The sequence below is a fragment of the Pyrus communis genome, chromosome 17 (genome assembly GCF_041283825.1).
Source record: "Pyrus communis isolate YQ-2024b chromosome 17, ASM4128382v1, whole genome shotgun sequence".
Taxonomy (NCBI): Eukaryota; Viridiplantae; Streptophyta; class Magnoliopsida; order Rosales; family Rosaceae; genus Pyrus; species Pyrus communis.
In genome coordinates this window covers 20,114,550-20,131,397 of record NC_142581.1, presented here as the reverse complement: position 1 = coordinate 20,131,397, position 16,848 = coordinate 20,114,550, and the positions used below count along the sequence as shown (strand labels likewise).

General features: G+C 36.0%; 2 protein-coding genes, 1 long non-coding RNA gene and 1 pseudogene across 5 annotated transcripts; 1 reads left to right on the top strand and 3 right to left on the bottom strand.

Annotated features, from left to right (window-relative positions):
- Positions 1-3,030: 3,030 nt before the first annotated feature.
- Positions 3,031-4,056, bottom strand: LOC148689581 (uncharacterized). The gene is made up of 3 exons (XR_015958374.1): positions 3,968-4,056; positions 3,653-3,695; positions 3,031-3,487 (listed from the first exon to the last, which is right to left on the bottom strand). It is a non-coding gene; the product is annotated as an uncharacterized LOC148689581 (long non-coding RNA).
- A 609-nt stretch (positions 4,057-4,665) lies between these two features.
- Positions 4,666-11,640, top strand: LOC137709501 (protein disulfide isomerase-like 1-6). 2 transcript variants are annotated; one of them, XM_068448588.2, is made up of 12 exons: positions 4,666-5,451; positions 5,775-5,904; positions 6,061-6,226; positions 6,484-6,602; positions 6,766-6,846; positions 6,932-7,021; positions 7,126-7,197; positions 7,279-7,347; positions 7,630-7,710; positions 10,610-10,744; positions 11,131-11,184; positions 11,272-11,640. In XM_068448588.2, exons 1-12 carry the CDS (start codon positions 4,928-4,930, stop codon positions 11,365-11,367), a joined length of 1,617 nt encoding a protein of 538 aa, XP_068304689.2. In that variant the 5' UTR covers positions 4,666-4,927; the 3' UTR covers positions 11,368-11,640. The 2 variants fall into 2 exon arrangements, with proteins under 2 accessions (XP_068304689.2, XP_088544660.1); XM_088688534.1 differs by lacking the exons at positions 10,610-10,744; positions 11,131-11,184; positions 11,272-11,640 and adding an exon at positions 8,903-9,277 and having other exon boundaries at positions 4,743-5,451.
- Positions 7,710-10,370, bottom strand: LOC137749217 (beta-glucosidase 24 pseudogene; annotated as a pseudogene). Its single transcript, XR_015958159.1, has one exon. The product of XR_015958159.1 is annotated as a beta-glucosidase 24 pseudogene (transcript).
- A 393-nt stretch (positions 11,641-12,033) lies between the features above and the next one.
- Positions 12,034-14,524, bottom strand: LOC137709502 (glyoxylate/hydroxypyruvate/pyruvate reductase 2KGR). Its single transcript, XM_068448589.2, has 2 exons — positions 13,902-14,524; positions 12,034-12,757 (listed from the first exon to the last, which is right to left on the bottom strand). Exons 1-2 carry the CDS (start codon positions 14,322-14,324, stop codon positions 12,239-12,241), a joined length of 942 nt encoding a protein of 313 aa, XP_068304690.1. The 5' UTR covers positions 14,325-14,524; the 3' UTR covers positions 12,034-12,238.
- Positions 14,525-16,848: the final 2,324 nt, after the last annotated feature.

Here is a 16,848-nt window from a genome sequence, read left to right as displayed (position 1 = left end):
TTTAAGCAAAAACCTTGCAAACATAATCAAATCAAATAATGAATGTTCACCTTTAAGTGACATAGGAAGTCGCTCAAATTCTGCACTTGACTTTCCCAGTATTGCTCTTCAGTGCAACCAACATTGTTCAACAGAATGTTGTGCCATGTACCTTCTCTTCCTCCGAGGGTGCTGCTAGCTACGTAAATACTAAAAGTAAGGATTATAGGAGCGCTCTTGAATTGGCATGCTATACCTGGGAGAACAGGTTTATTCAAACAGCCGATATGAATTTGCAAGATCTCAAGTTCCATAAACGAGTACGGTAGACTGCCATCAAAACAAATGGATGATGAAATCGGGAGACAGCCAAAGCTTATTGCAAAGGGTTTGAACATGCAATGATCCGCAAATCAAATTAATTGCACTAATCTTATTCTTCACAGGCAAGAAATGTAGCCAAATCAGAGACAATGTGAGAAGTGAGGGGAGACCAAAGGAAAAAGGTGAAAGCTTAAACCGTCGTGAGTTGTAGTTGGAATGTATTTGCAAGGCCTAAGCGAGACTCCTCAACGAATCACAATTAAACAAACAGCTAGGCAGAACAAAATCATCACGCAACGAGACATGAAGTGCAAGTTCTTCAACCCTATTGCGCTTCATCACCTGATCAATACAATCATGCAAACATGAAGAACTCAAATAGCCTTTAAACCTAAATACCGTTACATTAGAGTTTTCACGGCGGCGATTCAGAACTCCGCTTAAAATTTCTACTTTTCGGCGTTTTGATGAACGACTTACGTGAAAGAAATCGAGGATAGGAAAGGAATCCCATTTACAACTCAATCTTCGAGATAAAACACTCGTTTGAGCAATGGATCCGATCAGTAAAAAGGAGAATATGTAGTACAATATATCATCCGGAAGACTAGTGATTCAGTCGATACTACTTCGCTAGTCATCAGTGCGTTTCTTTTCTTGCTTTGCAAGCCTTCGCTTCCTGCTGGAAATCCTCCCTTTTGATCAGACTGCAACTGGAAGCCTCCTCCTCTTTGCAGCGCTTGTTTCCATAGAGTTTAGAGCAATCAATTTTCTTCTTTGTATGCTTGGTTGATATATGAGATTTTCCATCTGATTTAACCAAAAAACAAAAATCACTGTCAATTGTTTATATTCTATATAAAAGATGTAATAATCTTTCATCGGTGCATTTAACCCCTTAATACTAATAAGAATTTTGATCCTTTAAGATTTTTAATTTATTTATATTTTTTTATTGGAAAAGATGTTTTATTAAATATTAGATAAAAGCAAAAGGATAGGAAAAACTACCTAAAACTCAAGTGTAAATATCGAAAACTACAGTTGCGTTTTAAAAGACATATTGCCTGATTAAACATCACAACGTGCAAAACAGAATAGCTTACAAAAACTTCCATAAACAAAATAAGCTGGAAGAAAACGCTAATGATGTAACCTCAGTAAAAAATCTTCCCAAAGAAAACCGAAATTCAACAAATACCAACTACTGCAGTAGCCTGAACCACCTTCATCACCCACGCAAGTGTAACGCCAAGAAACGACATCATTGAAAGTACCTCCAAAACTCAGCCATATATTAAAACCATAACAAAAAAAGAAAAAGAAAATAAATTAACAAGCGAAATAACTAAACATAAAATAACAATTAAAAAAACTTAGACAAATACGAGAAAGCGAAACAAAGAGCCAAAAGAATAACCCTTAAAAGATTTTACTAAAACATACTAGTATATGCCACACACAAACTGTGTGAAATTTTTTTTTTTTTTTTTGCTTTTAAAATTGAAGGACAGAGGAAGAGAATGAGAGAAAACATGGGAGTGGAGAGCGAGAAAGAGAGGTTTATTTTTTATATTTTTTTAAATTAGAGATGATAAAATCACATGTAGGTGATGTTTAAACAAAAAGCAACAAAATTTTATTTTGTAAAATTAAGTTACTGTCCTCAACTTTTTTGTTATGATAAAAAACAAATATGTCTTTTCACATTCTTTTAGTTGACAAAGAAAATTTTATTAATATGTAGTTTAAATTAAGACAAAAGCATGAAGTAGACCTATAAAACCAAATTCCTACAAACAAACTAGGAAACCAAACTCCAAACTCCAAACTCTAAATCCAATCCCCACCCCAAAAGACCTTAAACCTGATTTCAAACCCTTACGAACCATTTAATAAAATTGCAAAACCCTCTCTCTCATTTAAACAATCGTGATATGTTAAACTTAATTATAACAAATTAAAGAAAAATCATCAGTCCTCACATCTCTATTTCTCACATCAATGTAAGAGTCAATCTTACATGTAGTATTGTATTATACATTTAAGTTTATCTTACGCTGTATTTTTATTGAATACATGAATACAACGATATTATCTACTTTAGACTAAACATAATAATTTGGTTTGAATTGGTCGAGAATCAAATATAATATCTCTCACTTATAAATCAAAAGTAATACTAAATGATATCTTAATTTGTATTTTATTAATACTAAATCATTATCTCCAGACGCGTTAGGCATAAGTACATGTACCCTAACCACAACCAATATGGTCCGCTCTACCATTCATATTTTGGCAATGAACCTCAACGGTTCCAAACCGACTATGACATGGTCAGACTTAGGGTTGGTTCACTAAGCGATACCAAATTAAAATTAGTATTTCGAATTTCAAACCAAAATTTTTCAGAACGTGAATTTGAAGACCAATCCCAAACCAAAATTTCGGGAATCACAAAATACTTTCGGTATTTTGGGATAAATCGGGATTAAATTTTGATTTTGGGCTATTGGGCTGAAACTTAACATACTAGGCCTTTGGGCTAAAATTTAGCTTTTTAGATTGAAATTTTCAGCCCAATTTCATAAATATCAATATGTCATACAAACAAATATGTCATATATGCGTTTGTGCAATCTATTTTGAGCCACCAATGCAATCTATTTTGAGCCTTTTACTTCATACATACCAATATGTGCAATCATAGATTTATAGCCCTAATTGAAATATGAAATTATGAATTGTTCTTCAAATATATTCTACTATCAAACTATTTAAATTCAACATTCCACATGCATGCAACAAAAATAAATTAAGCAACAAAACCCAAAAGCAAAAAAATTAGTTATAAAAGCCAAAATTTCAAAATAAATTAAGTTACAAACCAAAAGTAAAAAGAAAAGCTTAAAGTTCATGAAGATTGTTGGTCCCTTCGGCCCCTTGATCTTGTTGATGGTTGTGGTTGCTCTTTTACCATGCTTATTGTTGTTGATTGGTATGTATAAAGTATTAAAGTATTACAGACAAATTAGAAAGTTGAAAAGTATATATAAAGAAGCAAAAAATTATGGAGAAAACAGGACTTAAAATCTACACCTTTATAATTCCTATTGTTGCTGCTGCATTCCATTGTGTGATGAAGTTTCTGAGTTTTGACAAAGAAGAGTAACCTACAAATCTGTGTAAATTAAAGCACATACTTCAACCACGGTGCTCCTAACGAGAGGACAACACAAACTTTAAAATCATACTGATAATATACAAGTTAATTGTGACTTCTTCGTGGAATGGAAGTAAACAAAAATGGAGAAACACAACACATTTGAGAGGAGCAGCGCATTACCAAATGCAGGTTTGTCTGCACAACATATATACCTAGCAGGAACCTACGGGCAAGAAAATTATTCACATCTCTGCATTTACTTCAGTTTAACATCAGAAAATTCCAGAACAACCAGAAAGTATAGTCACCAATTGAAAATTTTAAAAGACACAAATCATAGCCAAACTCCTAAAACGAAAAAAACAAAAAATTTATAAACCCGTAAACATAAATATAGAAATTAAATAGGGCTGGAATCATGAACATCCAATCCAAAACATAAATTTCACAAACCCTAATCTAGAATTTGAACCCTAAATTAATTCCAAAATTTACCTTATTTGGGGAAGGATCGGTGCACAATGCACTGGATGAAGAAGACTCTCAAACTTTGAGTGTTTGATAGAGAGAATCGCGAGAGGGAGAGAGAGGGGTTCTTTTTCCTATATATATATATATATATAATAATAATAATAATAAATTAATAATATATATTTTTGGTTCGGTATGTGATTTCCGAAATATTGAGGAGACAATCCTGAATCTCGTACCGAAATTTCAAGATCGGTTCAGGATAGCATCCTGAAAATTTTGGGAATTTTGGTTTGGGACATTTTTGGTTTGGGATTGAGATTTTTTCGTTTCGTTTTTAGGATTTTTGGGAATTTTTTTCCACCCCTTACTCACACAACTAATTTCAATTTTATACCTCTTGGTTCTTAGTGGTTACCACGACAATGAATATATTCATGGATGAACCTAAAAATGCAAAGTGACTAAAATTCCAAACATAAAACGTTATACAACTCCATATTTCAAGCGGCACGTTCTGGATCAGATTTCTGACGCTAGTGAATCGCACAGTGATGGCTAGGGAGACTGAAATGCCACTGTGAGTCTTCATAACCTCCGGAAGGATGGATTGCTATAATTCAATGTATGCACGAGCGCAACAAACAATGATCATATTCATACATGATTCTAAAAAGGAAGAACAACATTAATAAATAACAATTTTAGACATGAGACGTTACATAACTCCATAGTTCACATAAAGTTCAACTATTACTCGGTAATAAAATGCCCACGTTTCTATCATTTTTATGAGTTATTGCCGCCAATCAAGGCAGTGAAAGGCAAATAGTATCAATCAAGCCGAAATTCTCTCACTCCCTTCATTCAGTCCTCTGTAGATCTCACTCAGTTCTCACGGAAGACCCTGTCTTTTCACTCCATAGATCTCACTCACTAAAGATCCACGAGAAACCACTTCCCTCTGCAAAATCCTCCAAAACCATGTCCAGACCAAAACCCACCTCCAGATTCATCCTCTTCACCCTCACCCTCCTCCTCCTACTCCATTTCCCAACCCCCATCAAATCCTCCGAACCCCAAAACCCCGCCGCCGACGAAACCGAAGACGGCGAACTGGAAGAGCTCCTGGCATTGGATGAACAAGTAGAACAAGAAGAAGACCAAGACGGGGGGCCCGCCACAAGGTCTTCGGAGGCCGAGCTTTTATCCAAAGCACAGAGGATTGTTCTGGAGCTTAATCATGACAATACAAAGAGGGTGATTGAAAACAATGACTATGTTCTGGTTCTCGGGTACGCTCCCTGGTGTGCCAGGAGTGCCGAGCTGATGCCTCAGTTTGCTGAGGCTGCCACTGCGCTGAAGGAATTGGGGAGCCCCCTTTTGATGGCCAAGCTTGATGCCGAGCGGCACGCGAAAACCGCGTCGTCTCTCGAGATCAAAGGGTTCCCTACTCTGCTTCTGTTTGTCAATGGCACCTCCCAAGCCTACACTGGTGGATTTTCTGCGTGAGTGGCTCTTAAACTTTGTCAACCTGTTTAATTGGGAATATTTTATGTTAATTTCATTTGGATTAGCTAAGTGAATCATATATTTGGCCAGTTACTTATAAGTTATAATTCAGATTGTGTTTTGTCATTTATGTTATCTGTATGCTTATATGCTTGTTATTGTTCCGTCTTTTTTCATTGCCATAATTAGTATAATCAAGTTGTGTTATTCCACTTAATTTAATTAAAATTTTATAGAAGGTGTAATACCAGTGATTCTGGGGGAAATTTTGAGTTGTGCATTTCCATTAATGTGTTTATGGGGGCAAATTTTGATTCAGGGAAGAAATAGTGATATGGGCGAGGAAGAAAACCGGTGAACCTGTTATTCGGATAAGCTCGGTGACAGAGGCAGCAGAATTTCTCAAGAAGTCCGACATATTTGTTCTTGGCCTGTTTGAAAATTTTGAGGTACGTGCGTATTTGTTGTTTTCAAATTTTTCTTAAAATGCTAGACCTGGGAAATACTGAAAACCTGGAGTTAGAATTAGACAGTGCTTTGATTATATATTTGTTTGTACATTATGGGTTTTTTGGGCTTATTCTGTTTGTTATAAAACCATTCAGGGGCCCGAGCACAAAGAATTTGTAAAAGCAGCGGCAGCTGACAGTGCCATCCAGTTCGTAGAAGTAAGCAACATCGAGGTTGCTGATGTTCTCTTTCCAAATGTAAAACCAACTAATGTTTTCCTTGGAATTGTGAAAAGTGAGCCAGAAAGATACACTGCATATGGTGAGTTGCTTAATTTTTTTACTGAAGGTGATGAAATTTGTTGTTTTCTTGCTTGCTTGTGCAACTTAGCGAGTGTATAAATTTCATTGATCTCTCTCAGTTAAATCAAAGTTTAGATCTGCAAACCAATAAGGAGACTTATGTTTGAGTGCCAACTTGCATATTTGACTGTGATTGTCATTGGTTACATTCCACAAAAAAATTTCCACTCAGTAAGAATTACTAACGTAGTTATTCATAAATGTTTGGGTTTGCAGAAGGGACCTTTAGAGTGGATGAAATACTGCAGTTTCTGGACTATAACAAGTTTCCATTAGTTAACAGACTTACTGAAGCAAATTCTGCAAAAGTGTACTCCAGTCCTATTCAACTTCAGGTTTCTGATTCCGCTGCCGTTTAATGCAACTCAGATATCAGATAATATTTCCGGAATTACATTACCCCTTAAGAATTTCTTAAGCTTGAGTCATATATAAAGAATTGGAATTGGCATGATAATAAGTTCTGCCATTTAATGACTCGCTTTTATTCTTGCGCAGGTTCATGTTTTTGCAGACGCAGATGACTTCAAGAAACTTCTTGAGCCCCTTCAAGATGTTGCTAGACAGTTCAAGTCAAAGGTACTCAAATGGACTATATGTCGAAGCTATTGGGTGAATTGGTTAAATCTACTAATGTTTTCCCTTTTTCATTCTCTTGATCCAGATACTGTTCATATATATAGACATTACAGATGAAAATCTTGCTAAGCCTTACTTAACGGTATATGGGCTTGAAGAATCAAACAGTGCTGTGGTCAGTTTCCCACTCGTGAACTACACATTGACTGTGAATTCTTTCTATCAAGGAATCTTTTGCTAAGGCTATAACTAATCAGGTTTTATCTGTGTTCTGCACAGGTCACTGCTTTTGATATTAGAGGGAACTCTAAATATCTATTAGAATCAAATCCAACACCAAGCAATCTTGAAGTAATAATTTCTCATGTTTTGAAATTTCCTCATCAAGAATATCTACCTAGACTACTAAAATTTCTGAATTGGATTTTGTAGGAGTTCTGCTCAGGCCTATTACATGGTACTGTATCTCCGCACTTCAAATCACAACCAATACCTGATAACGTGAGTCATTTTCCCCTTAAAAGATTTTTGGATCAATTAATCTTGGAATCATATCTTAGTTTTTTTCTTCTATAACTTAAGATAATAGTTGCTTGTTTTGATTCCCCGTGTTACAAAATCCTTAAGCCAAATTTTTTTGTTAGCTGGTGAACAACCAAAACTGTACTGCGGTGTGCTAATTTCAACATAGCTTTGAAGTAGTAAATATGAAAGCACTTCCTGTAATGTTATAGTTCTATCACATTAAATGTAGTTCTAAATCAGCTCACGTTAAAATTGCAGAAGAATGTAACCGTCCAGAGCATTGTAGGAAAGACATTTGATGACTTGGTTTTAAATAGTCACAAGAATGTGGTACTAGAGGTATGTGTGTCTTTCTCTCCTACATCTATTTTAATTCTGCTCACATGATCACATCCAAGTTGAAGTTCCTGAAGTTTGAAAACAAAATAAAGTTTCTGTTGTCTTGCTTATCAACAGAACAAAAAAGTGAATGAGCTGTATCATGCTTGTATTCTTTTATATGCCTTCTATATGAGTATGTACATTGTTCATAATATATTATATATATATATATATATATCGCACACAAAAACTGATAAGAAACTACTACTCAAAGAGCTGTAAAAGTCAAGAAGTAGGTACTAAGAGTTCTAAGATATGCTCCAAAAACCAAGGCCTTTCAAAATAGTACATCAACAACAACAAGAAAACCTTATCCCAATAAGTGGGGTCGGCTATATGAATCCTAGAATGCCATTGCGCTCGGGTTTGTGCCGTGTCTTCTATTAGATCCAAGTAGTCCAAGTCTTCCTAGGTCTTCCTCTACCCCTCAAAATAGTACATTGTATATAAATATTTACATATATAAGTGCATACTACTCTTTCTTTTATATGTCACGTTTGTAGAAAACCTGCCGTCAAGAACTTGGGGTTGATATACCAAGTACAGCTTATGCCTTAGCTTGAGCCTTGTATTTTTAAACTTCACCCTTGAGGAATTTAGGGAGCCACTTAGCAGAATCCTTGGGAATGCGCTTGAGATTGTCTTTGTAATCAATGTAATAAAGCCCAAATCTTGTGGTATAGCCATCAACCCATTCAAAGTCATCAAACAGCGCCCAATAGAAATATCCTTTCACATTTGCACCATTCTTGATTGCCTTGTTGAGCCAGTACAAATGCCGAAGAGTATTTTTAACTCTATGTGGATCCTTGAGTGCCTTATCAAGTCTGCGACTATCGTCCTTTGCCTCGTCGATTCCATTTTCAGTAATGTAGATTTTAGGACTTTGATAGTTTTCCTTCATGAAGTCCATCAGTTTCTGCAGACCTTTTGGATAAATGGAAATGAAACTACTTCCTTCAGCCTTAGGACCAATAGGCTCTCCATGTTTATTTTTTTTGGGTAATTCAGCTAAAGAATCAGTAGAATAGCAGATTGGTTTCTGTGGACTTGGTGGGGAGTTTTTAGCATATATTGAGGTGTAATAATTGATGCCAATAAAGTCAAAGGACCCCTTGATCAAATTCTTCTCTTCCTTGGTAAAACTAGGTAGTCTGTCCCTGACCAAATCTCGCATACTCTTTGGATAATCTCCATAGACTAATGGCTCCACGTACCATCCCAGATTGAAGTCCAGAACTCTCTTCGCTGCAGCTCTGTCTTCTTCCGAATCTGAATAGGGCTCAACATATTGTCCTACAAGACTGATTCCAATTTGTCCTCCTTGGTTTGCTTGGAACTTCTCTTTGTATAGCTTAACAACAGTAGCATGGGCAAGGAGAAGGTTGTGGCTCACAATGTAAGGCTCAGTAGACGAATTACCAGATGTACATACGAATTTTGTACGCAAAGAACATCTGCCTGGTGCAGCAAATCCAAGTTCATACCCTATCTTGGCAATGATAAATGGCTCGTTGATTGTAATCCAGTTTTTGACCCTATCTCCAAATGTTTTGAAACATATTTCGCTATAATCCTTAAAATCGTTCACAAAGGAACGGTTCAAAGGGCCGCCATACTTGTCTTGCAAGGTTTGGGGCGAGTCAAAATGTAAAATGGTCACATAGGGTTTGATGCCGTTCTTGATTAGCTCATCAATTAGGTTGTTGTAATGGTCAATAGCTTCTTGGTTTATTCCACCATTCAATGTTCCATTAGGGAGAATCCTCGTCCAGGGGATGGAAAATCTGTAAGAATCGACACCAAGGTTGTTTATAAGCTTCACATCTTCCTTGTATCGATTATACGAGTCGATGGCAGTGAACATGTTTGAGTGGTCAGAAATTCTCTCTGGGAATTTCACAATAAAGTTGTCCCAAACACTTAGTCCTTTCCCAGAATTTTTCGCTGATCCTTCTATTTGAGCAGCAGCAGTAGAGACCCCAAACACAAAATCAGTAGGGAAGTCAACCCTCTTGACTGCCAATTCTTCTGGGTTTGGATTTGATGCATTGTGATGCAATTTCTCCAAGTCAGCGGCATTCACAACAATCTGTGACGTAAATATTAAACAAGCAATTAAAAACTCGGAACACTCCATCACCTCTCTTCGTCTAAGGTTCTCTCTCTCTCTCTCTCTCTCTCTCTCAAAATAAAATTTACAAACCAACTTTGAGGTTGAAGCCTATCTTATGCAGGAATAGGATGTCGATTTATATAGACATGCACACAAAATGAACTAACTAACAAGAAAGAACAAACTAACAAAAGGGTGATAGTCTGTTAACCACAAATTAGCACATTTAGTTCCAACTGAATCCATAACACTCTTTGATGTAATTTTTCACTTCTGTTTTTCAACAACTCAAACAAAAGAATGGAACATTCAAAATTAAAGAATCTAGAAAAGGTAACACAAACTAAATATTGAACTAGTCAAGAATCTAGAAACCTCAATTGCGAACCCACATTGCACTTCATATGAAAATCACACTAGTAAATCAATAGTAATAGCAACTGCATGAAAAAACGTACTGAAAATTTAAGTTAAAAGTCGTTTATTCAGTTCATCAATATTCCAAAACATATGAAATCAATAAATGAAGAAGAAATGACGTATCTACATGTAAATATATAAAATAATTACATTATTGGTACTAAAACTGGCCTATAAGTTGTTGTGTTGCGTTCGATATTCAAGGTACAACTACTATTTAAGTTTCTAGTTGTATAGCAAGTTGTCGTGGTTTTAGAATTTTTATATGGAGTGATTATTTTGATTATGCGTATAAAAATATCGTCCTTGCTATGGAACAGGTATACACACCATGGTGCATCACCTGTGAGACCACTGCCAAGCATGTAGAGAAGTTGGCTAAGCACTTTAAAAGTGTGGATAATCTACTCTTCGCAAGAATAGATGCATCTGCAAATGAACATCCAAAACTGCAAGTGAGTGTTATTTTCGGCATCATAATTTTGTTTCATGATGTTGGGATGAAAACCTAGCTTTCATGTAATCCATGACCTTGGACATAGGATAAGCTAGAGCATTTACGTTAAGCTCTGCAGGAACATTTTGAAGATCCGCTGGTTGTCTTTTTTGTTCCAAATAGCTTGACGAATCATACACTTCAATCCTTGATGCGATCCTCTGAAAATGGCCCGATACATCATAAATGAAAGAAGAGGGTGTGAATCGCAACCAATTTAACAACCCAGAAACATTATCAATGAAAACCGTCTCTGCCCATGAAAATTTCAGTTGATGAGATGCTATCTCAGTTATTATTGTTTGTTATTCATTTATTTATTTGTTTGGTTACTTGTTACTGCAGGTAAGCGACTATCCAACACTTCTGCTGTACACAGCCAACGATAAAGGCAATCCGGTAATTAGTCATTACAACAAATCTTCTTCTGTTATGATTCATCTGTGCTCTGTAACCATCTTACGCAAGAAATTGTTCACTGTGCAGATCAAACTTTCTACAAAATCGAGCTTGAAGGACGTGGCTACAACTATCAACAAACATTTGAAGGCCAAGGATAACACCGCTAAAGATGAATTATAGAAATATATACTGAATGGTATAGTTTCGAGTTCGAGATAGGATATGATACTGAATACCAAGTGATTTATAACTAGAATACTGAGGAAAACGATAGGCCCAAGGAGTTGGTATATAGATCGTCTTTGGTTAAGGTTTCTAGCTTTTTCTGAAGCATTATATGAAGGATGACATTGATCGACCCAAAAGTTATGAGTTTTGCAACCCGAGGACTAGTTGTGATGAAAACTCTTTATTTATGGATAATACTTGAGCACTCACCGCTCAGTACCTAAATATTACTGACCACTTACATAGACTAATAAAATGAAGGACACGTAACTCTTGTTATTTCATAAACTACAGTATAATGGTATTCTTCCGCTTACAAATGTGATGTCAGAGGTTTGACTTCAATTGGTAATGAGGTCAAAACCAGTTTAGTTTTGATTGTCCTTTGTATAGTTTAACCAAAATTTCTCATCCATGGAGACGGGGTGGGGCCGGTACCTCAGAGGATTACAGCATGTGGCTACGAACCACGGTGTCGGGGATTTGAATCCCTCCTTCGCCCACAACCGGCCGAAAAGGGTACAAATATATCGTTATGGTAAAATTATAAGATCCTTTAAAAACTTAAAACAGAAGAATTTAACAATGAACGAGGAATATCATCAATCAAGCCAAGGATTTCCAATAAAAATGTAGTGATTTCCACTTCAACAATTAACGAGGAGTATCATCAATCAACTGTTTCAACAAGGAGTTTCATTTCCTCAATTCTAGAATCAACGATCCTTTTTCAGATTGACAGAAACAATTATTGTAGGCATTTGTGGCAGTGGATCATCAAGCTATACAACCAATGGTGGTCATGTCCAGATGCTAAAAGCTATTAGACCACTGGTGTCAACAATGGTTTCTTCAAGAAGTGAGCCTCAAGATTCCCAATCACAAGGTCTGCCATGGCACTGCGAGTTTCTACTGTGCCACTTCCGACATGAGGCAAGAGGACCACATTCTCGAGCGCAAACAGCTCTTCAGGTACTTCTGGTTCCTTCTCATAAACGTCGAGCCCTGCCCCACCTAATCGGCCTTCTACCAGAGCAGATACCAGCTCAGGTTCGTCAACATGAGAGCCTCTCCCAATGTTGATGAGAACACCCTTTGGCCCCAAAGCATTAATGACTTGACGATTGATAATGTGGCGGGTCTCTTCAGTTAAGGGGCACGCAACAACTAGAACATCACAGTTGGCGGCCAACTCCACAACACTTGGGTAGTATTTGAACTTCAAATCTGGCTTTTCCGTCCTGGAAAAGTAAGCAATTGGGCAGCTAAAAGCCTCGGCTCTCTTTGCAACTGCTTTGCCAATTCTTCCGAGACCAATGATTCCAACAGTTTTCCCAGTGAACTGAAAATGAAAGGGAAACTAGTACAAAAGAGGAGAAAAAGAGGTGCTATATGGATGAAATTAAATCAATAAATAAAGGTTTTAGACAGACATTTACCTTGCTTGTAGTAAACGACTACACATTTAACTCTATTTCAGGATGAAAAACAGGGAAAGAAAAAGAGGAAAAAAGCTGGTTCTCCTATGAATTCAGGAACCTCACATTTCATACAAACTTCATCAACTTTTAAAAGTTCTAATATCAAATAATCAAAGGAGGTAAAGAAACGAAAAATATCAATGTATCACACGAACATGTCGCAAAATTATTACACTCAAACTGCCCTATAACACACATGTTGACTTGTGAATCTTCGTTTCATACATAGCACATAAGCAGCTACTGTAAGGTGCCTAAACTCCTTGAAAAGTATCTTATGTTGGTTAAAGAATTTTGCAACCGGTGAAAATATTATGCATTCTCTTTTATTAGATACACAAACAATGCAGAATGAACACACTATTTCTTCGTAAACCAATTTTCTGGCAAAGTATTGATAAATTCGAAATTCAGGCGCATCTGCGAGCAGTACAGACAATTAAAAACACCAGAAAGGATGCCTCAGTGCATTTTCAGAAGAACCTATTTAATCAAACAATAGGAACAAACAATCAACACCGACTACCATCTCACCCCCTTTCGATTTTCTGGATTGATGCTATCATAAATACAGCACAGCAACAGAGTTGCTTTCGATGAACTCAACCACGATTGAAGACACTTATCATTGAGAAATGTACTTTGACTGACTCCAAAATTTCTTAAGAACTAGTCCATGCCCTTGTAGACGAAATTGAACAAAGAACATCGATCCAGCCAGGCCTTTAACAACAACCTTTATCATGAATCACCAATTCAACCATTCAATATAAGTATCATTTTGCTCATTCTTTTCCTCCAGAATGGTAAATAACAACACAGCAACACTTAAGAAATTTTTACCATAAACGCACTTCAAAAATTACCCATCAACTCACACTCAAATCACAAGCAGCATAATCAATATCCATTCATACCAATATAAATAAGAAATTCAAACAAAACCCAATAGCAAGTAAGTGAAAATAATAATATCCAATGCAAATTAAGCAAAAAAAACCAAACCTTGGTGGTCAACTTGTACTCGCCCTCCTTCCACTGCCCACTCCTCACATACCGATCACTCTCACACAGCCGTCTCAGCACCGCCAACGTCAGCCCAATAGCAAGGTCCGCCACGTCGTCGGTCAAAACGTCGGGGGTGTTGGTGACCCGAATACCCTTTTCCTTACACGTCTTCAAATCGACCTTATCCATCCCAACGCTGAAACTGGAAACAATCTCCAGCTTAGGCAAAGCGGCGATGAGCTCGGCGTCGGCTCCGGCGGTGGCGTTGCCGACGATGGCACGGATGGACGCGGAGTGGTCCTTGATGAACTGGGTTCTATTGGGGACGGTCCAGAGCTTGAGGAGGTTGAAGCGCTTCTCGAGCTCCTGCTCCAAATAGGAGGACATTGGAATCGGCATGAGGACGGCGATGGACTCCATTGTCGTGGGATTCGGAGAAATTAGGTTTGTTTGGTTCCGGGGTTTGTGTCGTCTCGAAGGGATTGGAGAGCTTGGGATTTGTGAAGGTGACAGAATAACTGGTAGTGATGTGTGGCTTGTTATTTCTGTGGTGAACAAGGGACGACTACCAGCGGAAGAGAAATGAAGGTCAGGCGAAACCACGACGGTTGGTTACTTAAATGACAAAACGGCAAATAGGGATAAAAAATAAAAGAAAATGTTACTTAGTTTTATGATTTAATAATATTTTTTTTGTACTTATAAGTGAAAAGGTTTAAATTCGATTCTCTTTAAAAAATAATTTGAACTACATTATTACTAATCCATCCGATGATATCAGTTTGTGACCAAACGGACGGTGCTAGAACTCAAAATTAAAAGAAACTTAAAGTATGTTGTTTTGTTTTTAGTAATTTGGAATTAGCATAATTTATTAAATTATGCATTTAAAATTAGATTCCTCTTCCTCCTAATATATTCTGCCTTGACATTATTGCTCCTCTCTTTAACAATACAATTTAAAATTATAATATCGTTTGTATTAAAAAAAAATATATATACATATATATAATTTTCTCTACTGTATTTTATGTACTTTTGTTCAAATTATATCACTCTGAGCTTTCATTTAGTTACTTGTTCAACTTCAACATGCACTCTAAATACTAAATCCTAAATCCAATACATTTCAAACTCTCAAACTTAAAATGACACTGTTTAAAATAAACTCTAGGTGTAGCCAAGTTGGCTTAAGATTAGGTTAAAATATCTTTTTTTCTCAAAAGAAAAAGAAAGTCGTAGATGTAAATAAAAGACAAGACAAGCAGATAATCGAAAAGGAGAAAAAGTATAAGCGCCAAAACACATATATGTGTATTATGTTACATAGAGATGTAGGTTGATACATTTAGGCGTTTCTAAGGTTTGCAGCTTGCGTGTGGACGGTTATCTAATGGTTGTGAGCTGACGAGCTCACGCGTAGAACTTGGTCTTTACGACCTGGTGTAATTCATACATTTTTTTGTTCATTGAATGTTTTTCTATCAGAGAGAGGAAGTGTTGAGAGCTGAGGGTTGTACTCACGGGGAACAAGAGGCAACGAGAGGGAAATGGTGAAGGGTGTGAGTGCTCGATTTTAGGTGGATTGAAACTCGGTTTGGACTAGAGTTGACAAGGTGGTAGTCCACAACCTCCCAAGAAACTCAGATTTTGAAGGTCAATTTTGTGGCATTAGTTTATCCCAATCTTACATTTGCGAAGACACCGTGTGGAGAAGCTAAGTGTTGATTAAACTAAATACCACCCCTTTCGATTTTAGCATTACCCAATGATTGAATCGTAAATACCAAATGTTGTGGTTGTAGATGATTGAATTATTAACTAAGTGTCGATTACCGTACTTGTTTTTTTATAGGTAACTCATCAATTGATTTATAAATTTGGTTTTAAAATGTGTTATCTGTAGCATTACTCTCTACAATTATAGTGTGTAGTTATTTCTATACAAAGACCCATGAACTCAACTCAATCCTTACACTAGAAATGTATGTACAATTTAAGCCCAACTAAAAAGATAGTTATGACGTATGAAGAAATTAACAACTATGCTTATAATTATTTTCTGTTTGGTTGGTGAACTGGATGAGAAATTAAGTTGGCTTCAACTCCTTAAAGTCAGCTTCTTTCAATTTCGTTTCCAATTTGATGACTAGATTATTGAATTTGAATCTAAAATTACATATCAACATGAAAAGCAAGATTTAATTGTAGCTAAAATTGCATCTCAACAGTTGCGTGCACTACGTTAAATTTTGCTTTTTATGTTCATATGAATTTTCAGTTTAAATTTAAGAACTTACTCATTAAATTGAAAATTTGGAAATGCAATTGAAAAAAAAGTTGACTTTAACAAATTGAAGTCAGCTTGGTTTCACACCCTAATTCACTAGCCAAACAAAAAATATTTATAAGGATGACTGTTAATTTCCTCATATGTCATAGTTATATTTTTAGTTAGGCTTAAGTTGTAAATACTTTTCTATTTAAAAATTGAGTGAGTTGATGGGTCTCTATGTATAAATGATGACACATGAAGTATAGATTGCATGAATAATGGCATAACGACACATTACACTACAAAATGACATAAATCGTAAATTCAAAAAATACTTTTGAAAATATATTTTGAAATCAATCCATCAACTCAACTCAATTCTTAAATTAGAAAATTATTTACAACTTAAGCCTAACTAAAAAGATAGCTATGATATATGAGGAAATTAACGGTCAATCTCATAAATATTTCTTGTTTGATTGGTGAATTGGGGTGAGAAAACAAATTGGATTCCACTCGTTAAAGTCAACTTATTTCTATTGCATTTCAAAATTCTCAATTTAATCGGTAAGTTCTTGAATTTAAACCTAAAATTGCGTATCGACATGAAAAAGCAAGATTTAATTGTATTTTTATTTTTTAATAATGATTAATTTCAAAATATTGTTT

What these genes read in the sequence shown, in the direction of transcription:
- LOC137709502 (XM_068448589.2), bottom strand. Translation starts at nt 14,324, where the DNA reads ATGGAGTCCATCGCCGTCCTCATGCCGATTCCAATGTCCTCCTATTTG. An exon ending in AGTACAAGTTGACCACCAAG is followed by an intron (nt 12,758 to 13,901) that starts GTTTGGTTTTTT and finishes TTTCATTTTCAG; the next exon opens with TTCACTGGGAAAACTGTTGG.
- LOC137709501 (XM_068448588.2), top strand. Translation starts at nt 4,928, where the DNA reads ATGTCCAGACCAAAACCCACCTCCAGATTCATCCTCTTCACCCTCACC. An exon ending in AGAAAGATACACTGCATATG is followed by an intron (nt 6,227 to 6,483) that starts GTGAGTTGCTTA and finishes TTGGGTTTGCAG; the next exon opens with AAGGGACCTTTAGAGTGGAT. An exon ending in ACAAGAATGTGGTACTAGAG is followed by an intron (nt 7,711 to 10,609) that starts GTATGTGTGTCT and finishes GCTATGGAACAG; the next exon opens with GTATACACACCATGGTGCAT.